The sequence below is a fragment of the Anabas testudineus genome, chromosome 4 (genome assembly GCF_900324465.2).
Source record: "Anabas testudineus chromosome 4, fAnaTes1.2, whole genome shotgun sequence".
Lineage (NCBI taxonomy): Eukaryota > Metazoa > Chordata > Actinopteri > Anabantiformes > Anabantidae > Anabas > Anabas testudineus.
In genome coordinates this window covers 19,345,178-19,362,637 of record NC_046613.1, presented here as the reverse complement: position 1 = coordinate 19,362,637, position 17,460 = coordinate 19,345,178, and the positions used below count along the sequence as shown (strand labels likewise).

The following is a 17,460-nucleotide window of genomic DNA, read 5'->3' as shown; positions in this document are numbered from 1 at the left end:
CCCACTTAGAGACAGAGGTACTGTACACGTTATGTAACACATGGCAGCTCTAATCTTGGGGCTTCAGGAGCAGCGCTGCTGGTTCAGCACATTTCAAACCTGACAGAGGATCTGTTGTGGGTTTGTACTCTCTCTATTTACATGGGGTTAGGTTACAGGCGCTTCAGGCAATCCTCATTTTCAATTTGTATTTTTCTTTGTTTGGTCACTAACATTTCATGTATTATAGCTTATTTATGACTTTTCCAATTTCAACACACCACATACTGATACAGATTCTGTATTTATATTTGTACAGTTTTGCTTTAATTAAAAACACTGTCGCCACATATAGCTGCTATTGCACCACAGCGGTCAGGAAACACTCCTCGTCCGGTCCAGCAAGTGTGAATTATTCCTCATGGACACTTTCGACGCAGGCCTAAGCTTAGTAGCTTAGCACTCTCATTGTCTTTCTCTTGTTCCATTTTCATTCTGCTTGGCTGAATGTAAAAACAATCAGAAACCAAATATGTGCTTATCATTTGTTTATCTGATGTTCTAACAGTAATGGAACTAGGATCCCTCAGATTCATAATGATATCTTCCTTTTGCTGAACCTCTTAGTGCTTACTGCAAGCATTTCTATCAGTGGCTCATCACATTGCTGTGTGTTTTCCTTGGGTATTTAAGTCATGTCTAAACAATTTCTTTCTTTAAAAGCACTAACATAAATGATACAGAATGTTTGATTGAGTTTCAGTGTTTCCCAATTCACACTGAGCCTGATGGTTTACATTCTTGTAAACTACAAGAATGTCGTTACAGCTCACACAGATAGAGGCGGAGAGGGGCTAAAACAGCTAAAACCTTTAAAAACAATTTCTTACAAAGCCCAAGATGTAAATAATACCATGTTGTCAAAATGGACTTTAATGAATGTCAGCTGGTTCTTCTGTGAGTGAGTCTATGAGTCAAAAGATAAAGATAAAGAGCAAAGATAAAAGAACTTCCAAGAGCTGCAGTCTCCTTTTTGAAAAAGACAAATGAATACAGATAAAAACTGAGAATTTATGTGCTTAAAAATACAGAGAATGTTATAGATGATGACCGACAATGAAGCAGTTACAAAACACGTGTTAGAAAAACATTTATCCACAGTTATACATTATTTCCACGTTGCACTCTGTTCCACTCCCTAGTCACTCCCAAGCCTAACCTGTCCAACCTGTTTGTACCTGGATGACAAGAGTGGGTGGGGGAGTTGTGTCACAATAGGTTAAACCGTACGCTGAGGAAGACAGGAAGGTATTTCAATCAACTGGAACTTCAATCAAAATATATAAAGGCAGTGTTTTTACTGGATTTTAAGGTTTTGTGTCCTATTGTCATTTTCATCAAGGCTGTGGAGGAGACGTCGGCGATGGAGTCGGAAAGCACAGAAGATATTGAGTCTCTTATAGAGGACATGGACTACATCCCTGGCCACTTTCACCTGGAGCTCAACCTCAACTGTGATCCTAGTGGGCCTGTGAAGCTGCGACACAGGGACACCTATCTGAAACAAGAGAGCTTGCGAAGCGAGCTAGAGACTGAAGTTGGAAATCTGCAGTATGCTGTCCGAAATCTTCTGGGGCTCCTGGCTTTTCACCTTGAACAGCTGGACACAGCAGAGGAAATATTTAGGTGATGATACACTGACAACTTTTGATGGTATAGTGTTTGGAATATTTGGTAAGCAGGTTAGTTTTCAGAGACATAATGGTGAAACAGGTTCACATAAAGAGCTTGACAGTTAAGGTTGGTTAGCTTTGCACTGACTCGTCCTATTTTGTATTATTTATGGCAACTTAATTTCCTTCTGTACAACACAGTATTGTATTATTACATTTACAATCAGTAGATGAAGCACTATATTTTATTCATTCATAAGCTATAGAGCTTGCAGTAGTATTTCAGTGTCTTTCAGTTTGCATCTGATTTTGTACTTTCTCTTTCGGGTTGAGACATTTTGCTTAATGTTTACCACATTTGGCATTTTATCTAGCCAAGTTACCACTTGCTAAACAGCATTACACACAAACCATAGCTGACTATAACAACCAAAGTTACAAGTTGAACAACAGAAAGGAGCACCAACACTGTCAGAGTTCATCCTAATGTGGATATGAACAAGATGTCATGGTCATCCAACCAATGAATGTCAAGAGATTTCCTTATAACACAAAAATTTCCACCTTAAAGCCATGCTGGGAGATTTGTTTTGTGCAAAGCAAGAAGAAAGATAAATTTTAAAATGACTTTGAATTCTCTCTTTCTCAATGGATAATCATTTTGTAACCTCTATATTTCTGTCTTTTGGTCTTTCAGGAGCATTTGTAAAGAAGATCCTGGAAACCTCAACGCCTGGGCTAACCTGGGCTATGTGTACGACAAGCTGGGGAGAGAGCTGGATGCAGGGGAGTGTGTAGAGAAAGTGTCCACCCTCATGGGTTTAAATGGTGGCGAGGCCTCTCAGGAAGAGACGAGGCTACTAGCTGCACGCTGCCTGGCTGAGCAGGCCTACGTTTATCCGTATGATGTGGAACTCCACAATGAGGATAACCTGAGAGAGAGGCTGATGGTAGCTCTGACATTGTACAACAGAGCCCTGGACTACGGTGGACAACTGGTAAGAGGGAAACACACACAATGCTGAGAAAAATATCTGGAAATGTCAGTTCAGGGTTATGTGAAGGCAAAGTTCAGACAATAACTGCATTCATGAGGATATGAAACTTTTATCTTTTTAAGTTTCATATCACATTTCATAAACAGATGCAAATTTTTCTTCAATCCAGGGTAAAAGTGTGTTCCCCCTATTCCTGCACAGTCGATGTCATTTTAATCTCTAAATAATAAGGATGATTTTTTTCAGATACCAACCGAGGAAAAACTAAGCTGGTTTTTCAAAATGGGAATCATCTACGTAAGGTACAAAACTGTTTTTAAAACTGAATTTTACAAATAACCACAGCACAATTTCATGTTTTCTGTTTACCAAGTTATTCTCTCCTCACAGATTGGACGACATAGTAAAGACCAAAGATGACTCTGAATACTCCAGACTCCCTCACTTCAATAAAGGACTAAAGCTTCTTAAAGAAACACTCAAATCTGACAAAATACAACACAAAGGTAAACATAGCATGTTTATATGTATGTTGTATGTATTTATGTAAGCTCATACTATATCTTTTCTATTTTACATTAAAAGATGTTATGCAGAATATACAGTACAACACTTCAGGCTATATTTGATTTATGCAGTATATTGGAAAAAGCTATTATAATAATAGTAATACATTTAAAAATCCTAATTCTGATATGCCTTCAGCTCTTGCCTGGTGTTATGTTGGCATCATGTTGGAGAGGAAGGACGAGTTCACCGTTGTGCCTATGTCTATACATGACTGCGGCCTCTCGGCCTCTGATCCTCTTACCTGCTATGGGACTGTAAGTTAATTCACACATAAACATTGTTTACAGAATATAAAGCAAGCTAACAGAAACCCATGAGGACTGTGTTACCTAGACTGGCTCCAGGAGTCACTAAATCTCTGTTCTAGTTCTGGTCCTGATGCCATCAACAGCCTAACTCTCAGGAATTGTGCCGAGCAGCTTGGTCACATTTTTACCTAGATTTCCAATTTGGCCCTCAGCCAGCAAAGAGTGCCAACTCTGTGGAAACGATCGACTGTAGTCCTTATTGCCAGGCTCTCCCACTCCAGGTCACTGAATGATTATAGGCCTGTAGCATTAACCTCAGTGGCTATAAAATCATTTGAGAAGTTAAGTAGAAAGATCATATTAAGCCTCACAGATCACCTTCTGGACCCCTTGCGGTTCGTCTATATAACCAATAGGGGAGTGCATAATGCAACCATAACACTCCTTAACCAGTCTATAAAAACCTGGAGAGGAGTGGAAATCATGCTCGACTGTTGTTTGTGGATTTACCATCAGCATTTAACACCATCCAGCTCCAAATGATGGTAAAGAAACTCAGTGAACAGTTTGGTTTGGACAGATCTTAGACTTTTTAACCTGCAGGACTCAGAGAGTGAGAGTGAACCGACACTTCACAGTATCAGCTGGTTCATCACAGGGCTGTGTTCTCTCTCCTCTCTAATATATCTTAAAACACAAATGACTGTATCAGCAGGTTTGAAAATCGTTGTATCTTGAAGTTTGCTGATAGTCAGCCCGCTGAGCAATGACGAGTTTTCTCATGGTCCTGTGGTGGATGAATTTATTAATTGCTTCTCTGAGTCCTTGCTTGAGTTGAATGTAAATAAAACTAAGGACATGAGTATTGATTTTAGACGTAATGCACAAGGTTCTGTCAGCACTGTAATAAATGGCCAGGCTGTAGAAACAGTTGAGTCCTTTAAATACCTGGGCACCATGAATGAAAATAAACTGAACAAAATACAAAAATGCTGTGTACAATAACATTTCACTGTCTGTCTCTCCAGGCTATAGATTTGGCAAGTAATGATGCATTCATCCTGAACCTTCTGGCCAGGGTATTCTTTCTGATGGGCAAACATGAAATGGCCACAGGGATCTGCAACATGGCCCTAAGTGTGCTGCCAGACCCAGAGCTTAACTGGCAGGCCTACTGCACCCGTGCTAAGGTACTGCAGTCAAATTATATTGAGTCAGCGTATAAACCCAGTTACCATGCTAAGTACCTTTAGTGTTAGAGGATTTTTAATAGCTTCAATTCATTTTCACTGTCACTTGCTGTAAAATATGATCATACACCTAAATTTGAGAAGATGTTCAGTGTGCATTAAAATATTTATACATGTTTTCCTTTTAGATCAATGTGATGCTCTACATCAGAGACCTAGAGAAGGCAAAGTATGGCCAAGGTCCCATCCCCGACCGACAAAAACTAACTGAGGCCAGGAAAGATTTGGATAAGGTGCTCACTGTGCGTCCATGTCTGAGAACTCACCTGGAAATGGCACAGGTAAATACACAAACTACTGATGGTAATATACACTATATATATTTTTTCTTCCCTGCCAAGTGTTTCAGATTCATGTGTTCCCCTCTAGGTGCTCTACTACATGGGTGTAGATGCCCTCCAGGAGAGCCTTATGGTGGATGAAGGAGCAGTGAACAGTGCACTGGTGAGTTTGTCTCATGCCCTGCAGTTTGAGATGGGTGACACCTTGCCAGACCTCCATGTGCTCAGAGGGCGCTGCCTTCTGTTGAAGGGTGAGGAGCAGAACGCTGCAGACTGTTTCAAACAGGCCATGGACTTAGAAAGGCCAGGGAGTACAGACACCACAGCTCTCCGCTGCCTCCTGCAGGCCCTCCTGGCTTTGATCATGCTGGGAGGACCTGACTCCAGTCCTGCCATCACTCAACTTGAGATGTGGGTGCACAAGGCAGAGAAGATGTACTCTGTAGACCATGTGAAGACAGAGCTGAGGTGCCTTTACAGGACTCACACAGAGGAGGTCACACAGTTATCCAGGGCTCTGATCAGTACAGGACGAATGGATCTCGTAAGGAGGCTCCTGGACACAGTCGTGCCTAAACAACTGGCTAAGAAGAGAATAATTGCAAGATCTTTCTCCTTAACATAAAGCCAATATGTGACTTTGTATATCTGTCACATGTGACTGTGACAGATATACAGACATGTGACCAAACAAAGCCAGGCATGCAGTAATTAACCTTTTGACAACATTTCACGGATAAAAATAAACAGCAGAGATGCACTGTAATTAAGCTGCCTTTGCCAAACCTCAGTATGATGTTAAGCTGTGATTTTGCTCTCATTGAGTTGCCTTTTATTTGGAGGTCATTACCGCTGCTGACCAGCAGATGGGGATATACACTAAGTAAAAGTTGCCTGGTGGACGGTTTTGTTTTTTTGATGCAAAGATAATTTAATTAATAAGTCTTTAGAAGCTTTATGAACAAGATGTTTGATGATGTGGCAATAAATAAAAGGCTAATTTCTCACTCATTGTGTGATCTATGGTCTTGACCTACAGACTGGCGACTAAACAAATGAAAAACCTTTAAATAAGATGATTAAATAAATTAATACAGGGCACCAGGGGTTCAACACCAAATGAGGGGATGTGTTTTGAAAGACTGGTGTTAATAACTGCAGCATTATTCATTTTGCAGTGCAGGTGAAAAAAGGAGCTTTAAATACTCTTTACAGCCTTTTTTAGTGGACTGAGTGAGGTGGAGTTTACCCTGATGTCATGATGATACAGTCAGGTTCCATACACACTGCTCAAAAAATAAAGGGAACACATTATAATTCCAATGTAAGTCCATCACATTATCAACCTGTCCAGTTAGGAATCAATTTCACCTGCTGCTATGCAGTGCCCTCACCACTAGAGGTAGCATGAAGTGGTGTCTGCAACCCACAGAAGGGGCTCAGTTAGTGCAGCTCATCCAGGAAAGCACATCAATCCACAGTGTGGCAAGAAGGTTTGCTGTGTCTCCCAGCACAGTGTCAAGAGCATGGAGGAAATAACAGGAGACAGGCCTGTACACCAGTAGATGTGGAGGAGTAGACACTATGTGCTCCTTTGTGCAAGGAGGAACCGGAGGGGCACTGCCAGAGCCCTACAAAATGACCTCCAGCAGGCCACTAATGTGCATGTTTGTGCTTAAACTGTCAGAAACTCCATTAGAGCGTATGAGGGCCCTTATAACTTGTAATAAAGCTTCCAGCTCACTGTCGACATTGTTCTAATCTTCTGATGAGTTGTCCAGCTTACATATACAATATATGTGGTGATTCAGAGAGGAAATCGTTCTCCCAGGAAAAGCAACATCGGCTGTTTCAGCAAATTACCAAAACATGTTTTCATTTTCCAACGAGCCCTTTGCACCCACAGGAACTATTCATACTGACATTTACACATTGTTTTTTGCAAGTTTCCACTCCTTCCTTTATTGTATTTTAAAGGTTGTTATCTTCAGAATCTATCCCCATGTGTCCCCATGGGGATAGATTTTCATATACATTTGTATGTGTGCAACTACTTTCATTTAATATTTTTATATATTCAGATATAAATGTGAATAACTCTGTAAAGACAAGCCTCAAAAACCGTGCATCACACCTGCACCAGAGCTCATGTGGCTTTTAGTGATGATTAATGGTGGCCAAGTCATGCCATGTTGGGTGTGATCCCATACTACATGTTGTACCTCATTCCTCTTCTGTGGACAGGTGTCACAATGCAGAAATATGGTATCTTAATGTAAATCATTCTACATTGTAATACTGCTTTCACTGTTTGGGTCAAATCTGTTTTTAATATCTTCATGTTTCAAAGCACTGAATTAAAATGATCTTTACTGACACAGTATAGAGACATTGTCCTAGAAGCCAGATTTAATACATAAAAAATTTTAATGTTTAAGAAGATACAGCTTTTTTGTGATTGTCATTAATTGGGAAACAATAGATGCTAGTCTTCACCTCTATATAGCCACAGTTTCAGGTTCTGCAGCATTATTTGTTCGAGTTTCTCTCACTCCTCCCTCACTGACAGTCTTTCACAGCTTTCTGAGGTGACAACAGGGTTTCCAGCTTGATCAGGTAAGAGCTTTAATTTGTCTTGAATAATATCAGATATACCAGTTAAAAGGAAAATAAAAGTTGGATATGAGTGATGTGAAACTTAAATAGCTCAAGCTAAACCAAAAGAAGTGTCCACAACAGGGCAAACTGACTTTAACTAACTTAACAGAGGCCACCAATCATTGCATTTTCTTCCACTTCAGTTACTTATTCACAGTAATTACATACTCTAAGGAAATTTTTGGTCTAATTGCTAAAACATACAGTAAAACCTTAAGGCATAAGGCATATATATGTTATATATATATGTCATATTTCTAAAATCTACCATTATATGTGTATGTTTTGTTGTGGTTATTCCTACTGAATTGTTGGTTGTCCAAACTAAAATTGGGGTCATTCACAGTATTATTATTAGTGGAAAGCTTCAGTCTGACTCTCACCACAGTCTAACCCAGGGTTCTGCAAAAGGCTCCAAAGCTTTAGCTCCAACAAGCACACACACCCATGAAGGGTGTGTTAGCTCACACACCCTGCAGAATGTAGCAGCCAAGTTAAGGTAAAAAGTTGTTATTAAAAGGCAGTTGTAGGCAGTTCTTCAATACATAGGTTGATCACGGACAGACAGTGATGATTCATGTGGATAGACTGATTTTGATTTAATGATTTCGCTGCACACGTCTGTTACATATCACATACCTATACTATATCACTCAAAAGATCCAAAGAACACTGTTTGTTAATAATAGTAATTGTGCTCATATTGTAATTCTTGATTTTTTAAAATTAGCATTTGGCACATGGCATTGTTGTCAGTATTGCTGTGATTTAATCCTGATGCAGATTAACAGAGGCTAGAGGCTAAACATCCAACAGAAATAATTTATGAATAGGTGGATATGCCAATCTACAGTAGATCCCATAAATGTGCCCTCACAGACATCACTAATAAAGCAGAATGGATCACTGGATAACTATTTACAATGTCACTGTATTTTATTTTCTATGAAACTGAGAAATTGTGAAACCAAAACATTGTAAAGTGTTAAGAATGCTAATCTGCTGTGAAAATATAATTCATTTGGTTTGCATAATTTGTGCCCAGGTTTTCTAACTATACATGATACTGATTTCTGTGCATCAGCAGGTTAGTTCTCTATCTGTGGTCAACTTCAACAACTAATGGCAACTCAACCGATGACAAACTGGAGCACCGGTCTGTTGGACTGTTGTGAGAGCATGAGTACCTGTAAGAATAAATTTAAAAACTTGATAATATTCAAATTTATGCTATATTTTTTCTCATTTGTATTTTCTCCTTCAGTCATTATGAGAGTTTGAGTTTTTGCCACTGTGTTAAAACTTTTGTTTTTCAGGCTGCTATGGTTTCTGGTGCTGCCCTTGCCTTGCTTGTACAGTGTCAGCAAGTTTTGGAGAGAACCGTTGTCTCCCATTATGTGACATGTTAAGCCCGGCCATAACGTCTGCCCTTGGAATACCTCTGTGTGTGCCTCCCGCAGTTTTGTCCATGAGGGTTGCGATCCGGCACAGATATGGCATCAAGGTATCAAATGATTTGAAAAAGTTTTGCAATTTAAATGATGATAAATTATAAAATTGCTAAAAATGTGACTCATGATTATTAATACATCACATTTGTGAAAAGAGCACAATTTAAAACAAGGCTTTGTCTCTGTTCAGGGTTCTCTTTGTAAGGACATTGCAACTTCCTGTTTCTGTGAGTGGTGCTCCTGGTGTCAGATGCATCGTGAGCTAAAATATCGCAACGGTAACACCACTGTGATTGTCAACGTGCAGCCTACTCAAGTGAGATGAGTGGATACTGAGCATGTGCCGCTTCTCGCCAACCTGTTCTCTCCTGTGAAGGAAATTTAAATGATCACAGATCAGATAGTGTGGTGGTAACTGTGCGATGGTGGTTCACTGTAAAGGAAATATTTTTATTTGTTTTGCTTTTAAAGTTTTTTCTTGTCCATTTTTACTAAGGACACAGGGTGTTGTGTGCTGTACACACTGTAAAACCTCTTGAAAGAAATTTGTGAATTAATTATACAAATAAAATTTTACTAGACTAACTTGCTGCTTCTTGTTTTGTGACTTTGGTCTCAGAAACACAGAGTTGTGTCCTCATGCTGAGAATGAGTGGACATGATGCAACTCATTTGAAAAGACCATTGATTTAGTAGACTTGGCAGAAACATCGCAAGTCACCCCACTGTGGATGAAGATGATGAGTGTGAGAGCACAGTTAAGTCTAATTTGTCCTTCGCCTTGCTCTAAACAAGATCAGCATTAGTGATTATCTTGATCCATAATAAACGTTGTTCAGGCTTTCTTCCAGCCCAAAAAGACTTACTTTTTTACAGGCTTCTTTCAGGCCTGCTCCTCTTCTCAGGCTCCTGGCTCTCAACTTGTCAGTGTGGGCATTGGCTTTTAATGTCCATACTTCTGCAGCCAGTGTCACATGTGCTACTGCTACTGATGCGTTTGTAATCTGACGTTGGTTTGTAATGGCTCCAAGAGACATTCCTGACTGTGACTCATTTCTACACTGACCTTTGGGGACTTTTCAATTGTACTGTGTGCTGGTTAAACCAGGGAGTGCTGACAATCAATCATGAAGAAGAAACTACCAGCTGATAATAATTATAATCACTAGCAGAAAGTCAACACTCAGTCAAAATTAACACCATTTGGATGAGATTTAAAAAGTCTAAAAGTTAAGTTAAATATTCATTATAAAAAAAAAATCTTTGACAGTCCATCACTGACAGTGTAATGTGACTTATCATACAAATAAAATACTTACTGGCCCCAACTGGTACAGTAAGAAAAGCACAGTAGGTGCAGCTCAGGGCATTTAGCGGAAAAGAGAAGTTAATATTTGTATTACTCAATCTTTTTGTGACTGTGAGTAAATATTGTTGTATCAGTGATGAAAACAGGAGATGTGAAGACGTGAATAGAGGGACAGGAGAACTGCAGTGTACCTGTCATGAAATGACAAAAACTCTGGTGAAATCCTCTATGTTCCTGTCAAATGTCGTTAAGTCCCGGCATTCACAATAAAAAAATAAAAACAAACAAACAAAAAACTAACACTGATGATAATTCACTATTATTGAGCTGAAAAAACAGAAACACCATCACAATGACCCTTAAGAACTCATAGGTAAACATAGAACGGTCACACTATTCATGACGTGCACTCATTTCATTCCTCTGTGCCAACAGATTCTGGTTTTGCAGCATTGTTGGCGCTTAGTTGTCCAACATCCACAGTAAAAACCTCCTAATCCAAGGCGTAGCCTTTCATTCAGTCACAGCTTCAGATGTGCTAAGAAGGCATCAGCTCAGAATCCGGTAAGATGTTTAAGTCTGTTCACAATTGAATTTTTATCCTAACACTTAATCTCACAAATTGAAAAAATTAAATGTACTGAAAAGATAAAGAGAATCTTTGTTTAAGCCAGAAGAATTTATCATCCTTTATGCATCAGTCCTTGACAATACTTATCAACCTGAACAACTGAAGGGATTGCTGACATCTATTATATATATTGAAATATAAAACTAACAACATTACAGCTTGTAAAAACTGGATCTCAATGTTTTTGTGCCATTTTTTTTTTTTATTTAGAAGATTCGCTGAGAATCTGTTTCCTGCTGATTCAGAGCATCGTATTCAGTTTCAACTCCTGTATAATCATTTATATGATTTACAGAACATCTTTTGTAACTCAGCACATAAAAATGAGGGTTACACTCTCATATTTAATCATTAGATTATTCGGTTAACTGATGGATTCTTGTGCAGACATCAACAGTTTTACGAGAGCCTGTAACTGTTTCTACTATAAATGAATTATTTTTTACAATTTATTCACAAAATAGTGAGAAATGTGCTATTAGCAATTAGCCAGAGTAAAAAATTTATATTTTGTTAACTAGTAGCAAATTATTTTAAAAACAGAGACATTTCTCACAATAACCATAATTAACCATATTTTATAAATCAGTAACTTTGTAAGAAAATGTGTGGAGTGAAACTATTTTCCTCTAAAATGAAAAAAACAAAACAAAACAAAACAAAAAACAACACTTAATTACAGTAGTTGAGTAAAAGGATAGTACTGATTAACAAATAGCGAAGGGGTTTGTAGTAGTGTAGTTTATCAACAACACAGCCACAGGCAAAGGTTAAAAGTGAAAGGAAATTCCTTTGCCCTGAGTGAAAACAGTAACATGATCTCTGCTTTTCACACTTTACTGAAAAGCCGCAATCTAGTAAAACAACTCATGTAAGTCTTGTTGTCACTGGTTCAAATATTGTGTGGAATTAAGAAGACAAGTACAATATAAGGTTCTCCTGAAAAACTTTGCGTTTCATGAGTAACATAATGACATTGTTTGAACATATGTTTGTGATTTCTGTGCAGTAACAGTGTGTTGTTGACTGTCCGTAAGTTCAACATCCAATGGCAAACTCCTTGACAGACTGGGACAGTGATCTCTGTGACTGCTTTGAGAACGCGAGTACCTGTAAGAATCCATAACACAAATTTGACCTCTGTGTTTTTATTGGGTATTTTAATTTGAAGAGCGTATTCTAGTCATACTGAATCGCTTGAGACAGACTGAACCTCTCTGTTGTATGATTTTTAGGTTGCTATGGCTTCTGGTGCTGCCCTTGTCTTGCGTGCACAGTGGCAGGACAATTTGGAGAGAACCGCTGTCTCCCACTATGCGACCTACTGAGCCCTGCAGCAGCAGCAGCCTGTGGGATACCTCTGTGTGCTCCTCCTGCAGTGCTGTCTATGAGGGTCGCTATGCGAAACAGATACGGCATCAAGGTATGGCATGCACGTATAAAAAAATTACACATTTCACAAGTGACTTTATAACTTCACATATATTTTTTGGGTTCTCCTCAGGGTTCTGTCTGTAAGGACATTGCAGTTTCCTGTTTCTGTGAGTGGTGCTCCTGGTGTCAGATGCACCGTGAGTTAAAACATCGCAAAAAACAGCCAACTGTCATTAATATTCAGCCTGCTCCAGTGATGATGATTCCTGGTAACCCAGCTCAAGCTGGCTTTGCAAGCCAACCGGGTGTTATTGTTGTTTCCCACTGAGAATAGCACAGTTTTAAATCTAGGTAGAAATGAGATTCAGATGACCTAGTATGTGTGTATGTACAGTGTCTATATATATTATAAATCATTCATGGTCAATAAAAGCTGGCAACTTTATAAAAAATGAAAAAATACCTCATTAATGTCAAAGTGAAAACAGGTTTCTATAAAGTAATGTCAATTAAATAAATATATACAAGGTGAAATCTGTGTTTGCATAATATTCACTCCCCTCAGGTCAGTATTTATTCAGGAATACTGATGAACCAATGAATGCATCTTCCAGACACCCTTTTTTTTCCTTTGGAGACACCCGTTTTCACTTTGACATTAAAGTATTTTTCTAGTATCTAGTATCTAGTATTTTTTCTGATTTTTTTTTTGTCAAATTCTCCAACTTTAATTCACCATTATTGCTTTATAATGTCAATAAGGGATGAAACATCCAAGGGGGTGAATACTTTTTATAGGCACTGTAGGTATGCACTGAAACTAATGCATGAAACTAATTAACATTCTCCACAATTTTAATAATAATGACTAACATGACATATATATCACATTTATATTTACAGTAATAATTAAAAGATAAGTCACCAATCTGATAGCTACAGCTGCAATTCCAATTTTGGAGATCCTCCTCTCCAAGCCAGAGTTTTCTATGTAATACTGTTTTGCCAAATAAATGTCCCAAAAATTCATATGAAAGGCCTGGAAATGAATGTCAGATGATCACAGAACGGTGTCAAAAGCCCAGTGCCCAAATCAGAGAGGGTGTTTTTTCTTAATGAAACCTACAGATCTGTTTATCAAACCTACACAGCTGTCGACAGGAGAATACTCCAAAAAACAGAAAAGCATCCTGACCAAGCTTGAAAAGCTAGTTTACTAGCTGTGCTGGGCACTACCCACTACAGCAAGTCCTTTGTCAAGGATCTGATAAGCAGCTGCACTGGATTAACATAGTTTAGTATGGGACTAAGTATTTAGTAGACTGTGCTGTCTTTAAATTACAAGCACTTGCTTATTTTACTGATCTCTCATTTATCTAATAAATCACTTGAATCAAAAGTCTTAACATGGTTTTCAATCTGAAACTTGAACTTTCATGTTTGATTAAACTGGTTGAAAAGATTGTGTGCATAGGTAATCAGAGATTGTTCTTACAATCCTTATAGTTTAGTTTATTTCGGAAGTTGGCGCTAAGAGAAAATACCCTTGAGATATTTAATTTTTTACTGCACTGTTTTATCAAGGTATGTATAACACAAGGTGCATACAGGCCAGAGATTGTTAACCTGATTTCAATAATGTGACATGTGTCTGGCAGGTGGCCACCTGATCCTGTTCCAGTTAACAGTAAAAGATGATGAAAAGATGATTTAAGGAACGACTCATTGGACAGGTAATTATTGTCTATTTTAAGTGTTTTCACAGTTCAGCTGACTAAACATCTTTAAAACTCTCCTAAAAAATACTTACCGGGAGCCTTTTGCGATCTCGTAAGCAAACAATCTGTCTTGGGACGATACAATGGTGAACTGTCCCCAGACCGATGTGGTATATGTTTTTTTGTAATTCCTGTCCCCAACGCGAGGCAATGGCGTTTAATTGCGCCTGTTCTGCTGAGGTTTCTTCCCAGCGGAGTTTTCCTCTCCATGTTTCTATGCTTGCCAGTTCTCTTTTGGGCTACATGGTTTTTGTTGTCTTGAGCACTTGACTAGTTTAAAAGTGCCTATAAATAATTTATTATTTATATAGAAGCAGGACAAATGTGGTTAATGAGGATTTTACTTTCATTATTGTAATTTCATTTGTCAAGGAAACTCTTTTTGGCAGTAGCTAATCCATGTATCATTCATTCATTCTGTTACTATTTACTGTTGGTTACTTGTCCTAAATGAATTTTTAAAACTATATAACCATATATACTAACAAAAACTTTGATTGCTGAGTTTACATCATGTTATTTAAGTACAAACTGGTAACAACAGCACTAAGTCCTAGTGTGTGCATATGATGAAGAAAGCCATCCATCTTAAACAAGAGTTTCCTGCTCCGACTGAGGGGAGACGGAAATCCTCCCAGCAAAACTGAAACATGCTGCAGTGATTCGTATCTTCCTGTAAGCATGCGTCCACTTTGTCCATAATATAGTTCAGATCATCGTCTCTATTTGTGGATGATGCTGCCATCTGGAGGAGAGAATATCAATGAATAGTACGGACCGTTACGGGGTAATGTAGGGGTAAAAAAAACAAAAAAAAAAAGCTAAAAAAAACTTTGTAGGTAAAGATACTGTGATATTTTGCGTGCTGTTCCTAACCTGAGGTATTTTTTTTTTATTTTCTGCAGCCTCCTTCAAGTGTAGTTTGTTTTAGGGGGTTTCTCTAGTCAATCAATGCATATATGGTGGTAGCTGTGCTGTAACTCTTTTGGCGTATTCCCTCGTCCATTTTTACTAAGGACATAGGGTGTTGTTGCTGTACACACTGTAAAACCTCTTCAAACTGATTTGTGATTGAATTATACAAAAACATAAGGAGGTACCTAACTAGCTGTTTCTTGTTTTGTGACTTTGGTGTCGGAAAAACAGAGTTGTGTCCTCATGTTGAAAATGAGTAGGCATGATGAGCTACTCCCTATTTTTATGATTTAGCAGACTTGGCTGCAAAGTGAACATTGCAGCGGTAACAACACTATAAATGAAGATGGTGTGTGTCAGCACAGTCAAGATTAATTTGTCCTTAGCTGTTCTTGTTTTAGGTTTACATGTTGAAATAGTAATTAGACAAAACATAGTTCTTGATAATGACCAGAAACCCAAACAGTTGAAGGAATTGTTGACATCTACTGTATATTGAAATATAAAAACTAACAAAATAACAGCATGTAAAAACTGGATATCACCGTTTTTAATATTTAGTATTTTAGTAGTAAGTATTTCTGAGGAATCTGTTTTCCACTAATGTAGAGTGTTATTGTTTATTATTCAATTATAATTTGACGAGGATTTGTATGCATCGGTTTCAACAGCAGGTGGTGATAATGCCCTGTAATGCTACCTGGCACCTGCCATTTCTCAGCATAGAAGAAGCTAATTGAGCATGGAGAAATACAAGTATGTGTTTCACTAGAATATCAAACCCGTGTGTTTTGTCTTTGGAGAGTGGTTTTTATGCAAATAAACTTCAACTACAAGAACTATTTGGTGATACTATTAAAAAAAAACACACACACACAGCATCCGGCCACATCAACTTGTGACCACTATGTCTGTACATTTAGATAACTCCAGTTGTCTTCTGATGTCTGTTTTTAACACTAGTAGGAACTGTTGTCTCAAAAAATAAAAATCTCCAAAAAGCCAGCAGTTCTGCCTGGATGGGTAAGAAATTCTCAATCAAATTCAGTTTTATTTATATAGTGTCAAATCACAACAAAATAATCTCAAAACACTTCACATAATAAGGTCAAAACTTTATAGATTTATAGAAATAACCCAACAATCCCTCTTGAGCAGCAGAGAGTGACAGTGGACAGGAAAAACTTCCTTTAACGAAAGAAACCTCCAGCAGAATCAGGCTGAGGGTGGGCGGCCATCTGCCTTGATCTGTTTCGGTGAGTAAACAGTAGAGAGAGTAGCGGATAGTAGACAATAATAAGGACCAGACAGCAGCCTTGTGGCGCAACCAGCGAGCAGGACCTTAGACATTCAGCCTCATCCCATGATGAGAACTGGCATAAGGTCAGAAACCCACCCACCAATGAAGTACTCGTAACTGCGTGTAATTGAATATTAGGGTGTGGAAATGCGTTTTCCGTTTTGATTTTAGAACTCTACAGATGTCAGGGAGGTTTTTCCATTAATACATAGGTATGTATCCGGCCTGGGCACCTGACCGAAAAACCTGCGCTGTGCTGTGAATGATGAAATGAAGAGGTTTATGATTTCTATGTGTTGTTTTAAGTTGAACATCCAACGTAAAATTCCTTAACAGACTGGAACAGTGGTCTCTGCGACGTGTAACAATCCATACCACAAATTTCACCAATGTGTTTTAATTCATTTGCTGTTTTAAACCTCTCTGTTGTGTATTTTTTTAGGTTGCCACAGTTTCTGGTTTGGCCCTTGCCTTGCGTGCACAATCTGGAGAGAACCACTGTCTCCCACTATGCGACCTACTGAGCCCTGCTGCAGTAGGAGCCTGTGGGACACCTCTGTGTGCTCCTCCAATTGTTGCTGAACCAGGATTCACATAAAAAAAAAAAAAAAAAAACCAACAAAAAAAAACATGCACATAGGATAGAATGGAAACATAGAATGATCATACTATTAATAGTGTGCACTCATTAAATTTTTCTGTGCCAACTGATTCAAGCTTTGCAGCATTATTGAGTGAGTCACCACCTGTAACTGTTATGTTAATAATGGACCAAATTAAAACACTCAAACAAGTACATGAGAAAAAGGCTTAGGTAAGTTCCAACTAAACTTGGTAGCACGAAGTAACAACCAAAAGTAATAACAAGTACAGAAAGGGAACAACAAAAGGTGCGGTAAGGACCAGTAAAGGAGTAAAAAAATCACTGCAAACATGAGCAGGCTAAAAAACACACAGGGAAATCCAAAAGGGCACACAGGGCCCAGTGATTTTTCATAAAAAGAAAGTTAATTTAAAGTTAATATTCAAGCTGCCCAGAAACCAT

At 38.4% G+C, this 17,460-nt stretch overlaps 2 protein-coding genes across 4 annotated transcripts; both read left to right on the top strand.

The window, feature by feature from the left end:
- The first annotated feature begins 1,229 nt into the window (after positions 1–1,229).
- ttc22 (tetratricopeptide repeat domain 22) lies at positions 1,230–6,006 on the top strand. 2 transcript variants are annotated; one of them, XM_026342897.1, is made up of 9 exons: positions 1,230–1,287; positions 1,382–1,665; positions 2,350–2,650; positions 2,897–2,952; positions 3,041–3,156; positions 3,356–3,474; positions 4,497–4,658; positions 4,847–4,999; positions 5,088–5,624. In XM_026342897.1, exons 2-9 carry the CDS (start codon positions 1,403–1,405, stop codon positions 5,622–5,624), a joined length of 1,707 nt encoding a protein of 568 aa, XP_026198682.1. In that variant the 5' UTR covers positions 1,230–1,287; positions 1,382–1,402. The 2 variants fall into 2 exon arrangements, with proteins under 2 accessions (XP_026198682.1, XP_026198692.1); XM_026342907.1 differs by lacking the exon at positions 1,230–1,287 and having other exon boundaries at positions 1,403–1,665; positions 5,088–6,006.
- Positions 6,007–7,573: 1,567 nt separating this feature from the next.
- LOC113151908 (cornifelin homolog A-like) lies at positions 7,574–9,691 on the top strand. 2 transcript variants are annotated; one of them, XM_026344775.1, is made up of 4 exons: positions 7,574–7,615; positions 8,745–8,846; positions 8,974–9,161; positions 9,299–9,691. In XM_026344775.1, exons 2-4 carry the CDS (start codon positions 8,780–8,782, stop codon positions 9,431–9,433), a joined length of 390 nt encoding a protein of 129 aa, XP_026200560.1. In that variant the 5' UTR covers positions 7,574–7,615; positions 8,745–8,779; the 3' UTR covers positions 9,434–9,691. The 2 variants fall into 2 exon arrangements, with proteins under 2 accessions (XP_026200560.1, XP_026200561.1); XM_026344776.1 differs by having other exon boundaries at positions 7,576–7,615; positions 8,742–8,846.
- Positions 9,692–17,460: the final 7,769 nt, after the last annotated feature.

Coding starts and splice junctions, on each gene's coding strand:
- ttc22 (XM_026342907.1), top strand. CDS start 1,403: ATGGAGTCGGAAAGCACAGAAGATATTGAGTCTCTTATAGAGGACATG. Junction 3,157..3,355: donor TGACAAAATACAACACAAAG/GTAAACATAGCA, acceptor ATATGCCTTCAG/CTCTTGCCTGGTGTTATGTT. Junction 5,000..5,087: donor CTCACCTGGAAATGGCACAG/GTAAATACACAA, acceptor GTTCCCCTCTAG/GTGCTCTACTACATGGGTGT.
- LOC113151908 (XM_026344775.1), top strand. CDS start 8,780: ATGGCAACTCAACCGATGACAAACTGGAGCACCGGTCTGTTGGACTGT. Junction 8,847..8,973: donor TTGTGAGAGCATGAGTACCT/GTAAGAATAAAT, acceptor TTTGTTTTTCAG/GCTGCTATGGTTTCTGGTGC. Junction 9,162..9,298: donor GGCACAGATATGGCATCAAG/GTATCAAATGAT, acceptor GTCTCTGTTCAG/GGTTCTCTTTGTAAGGACAT.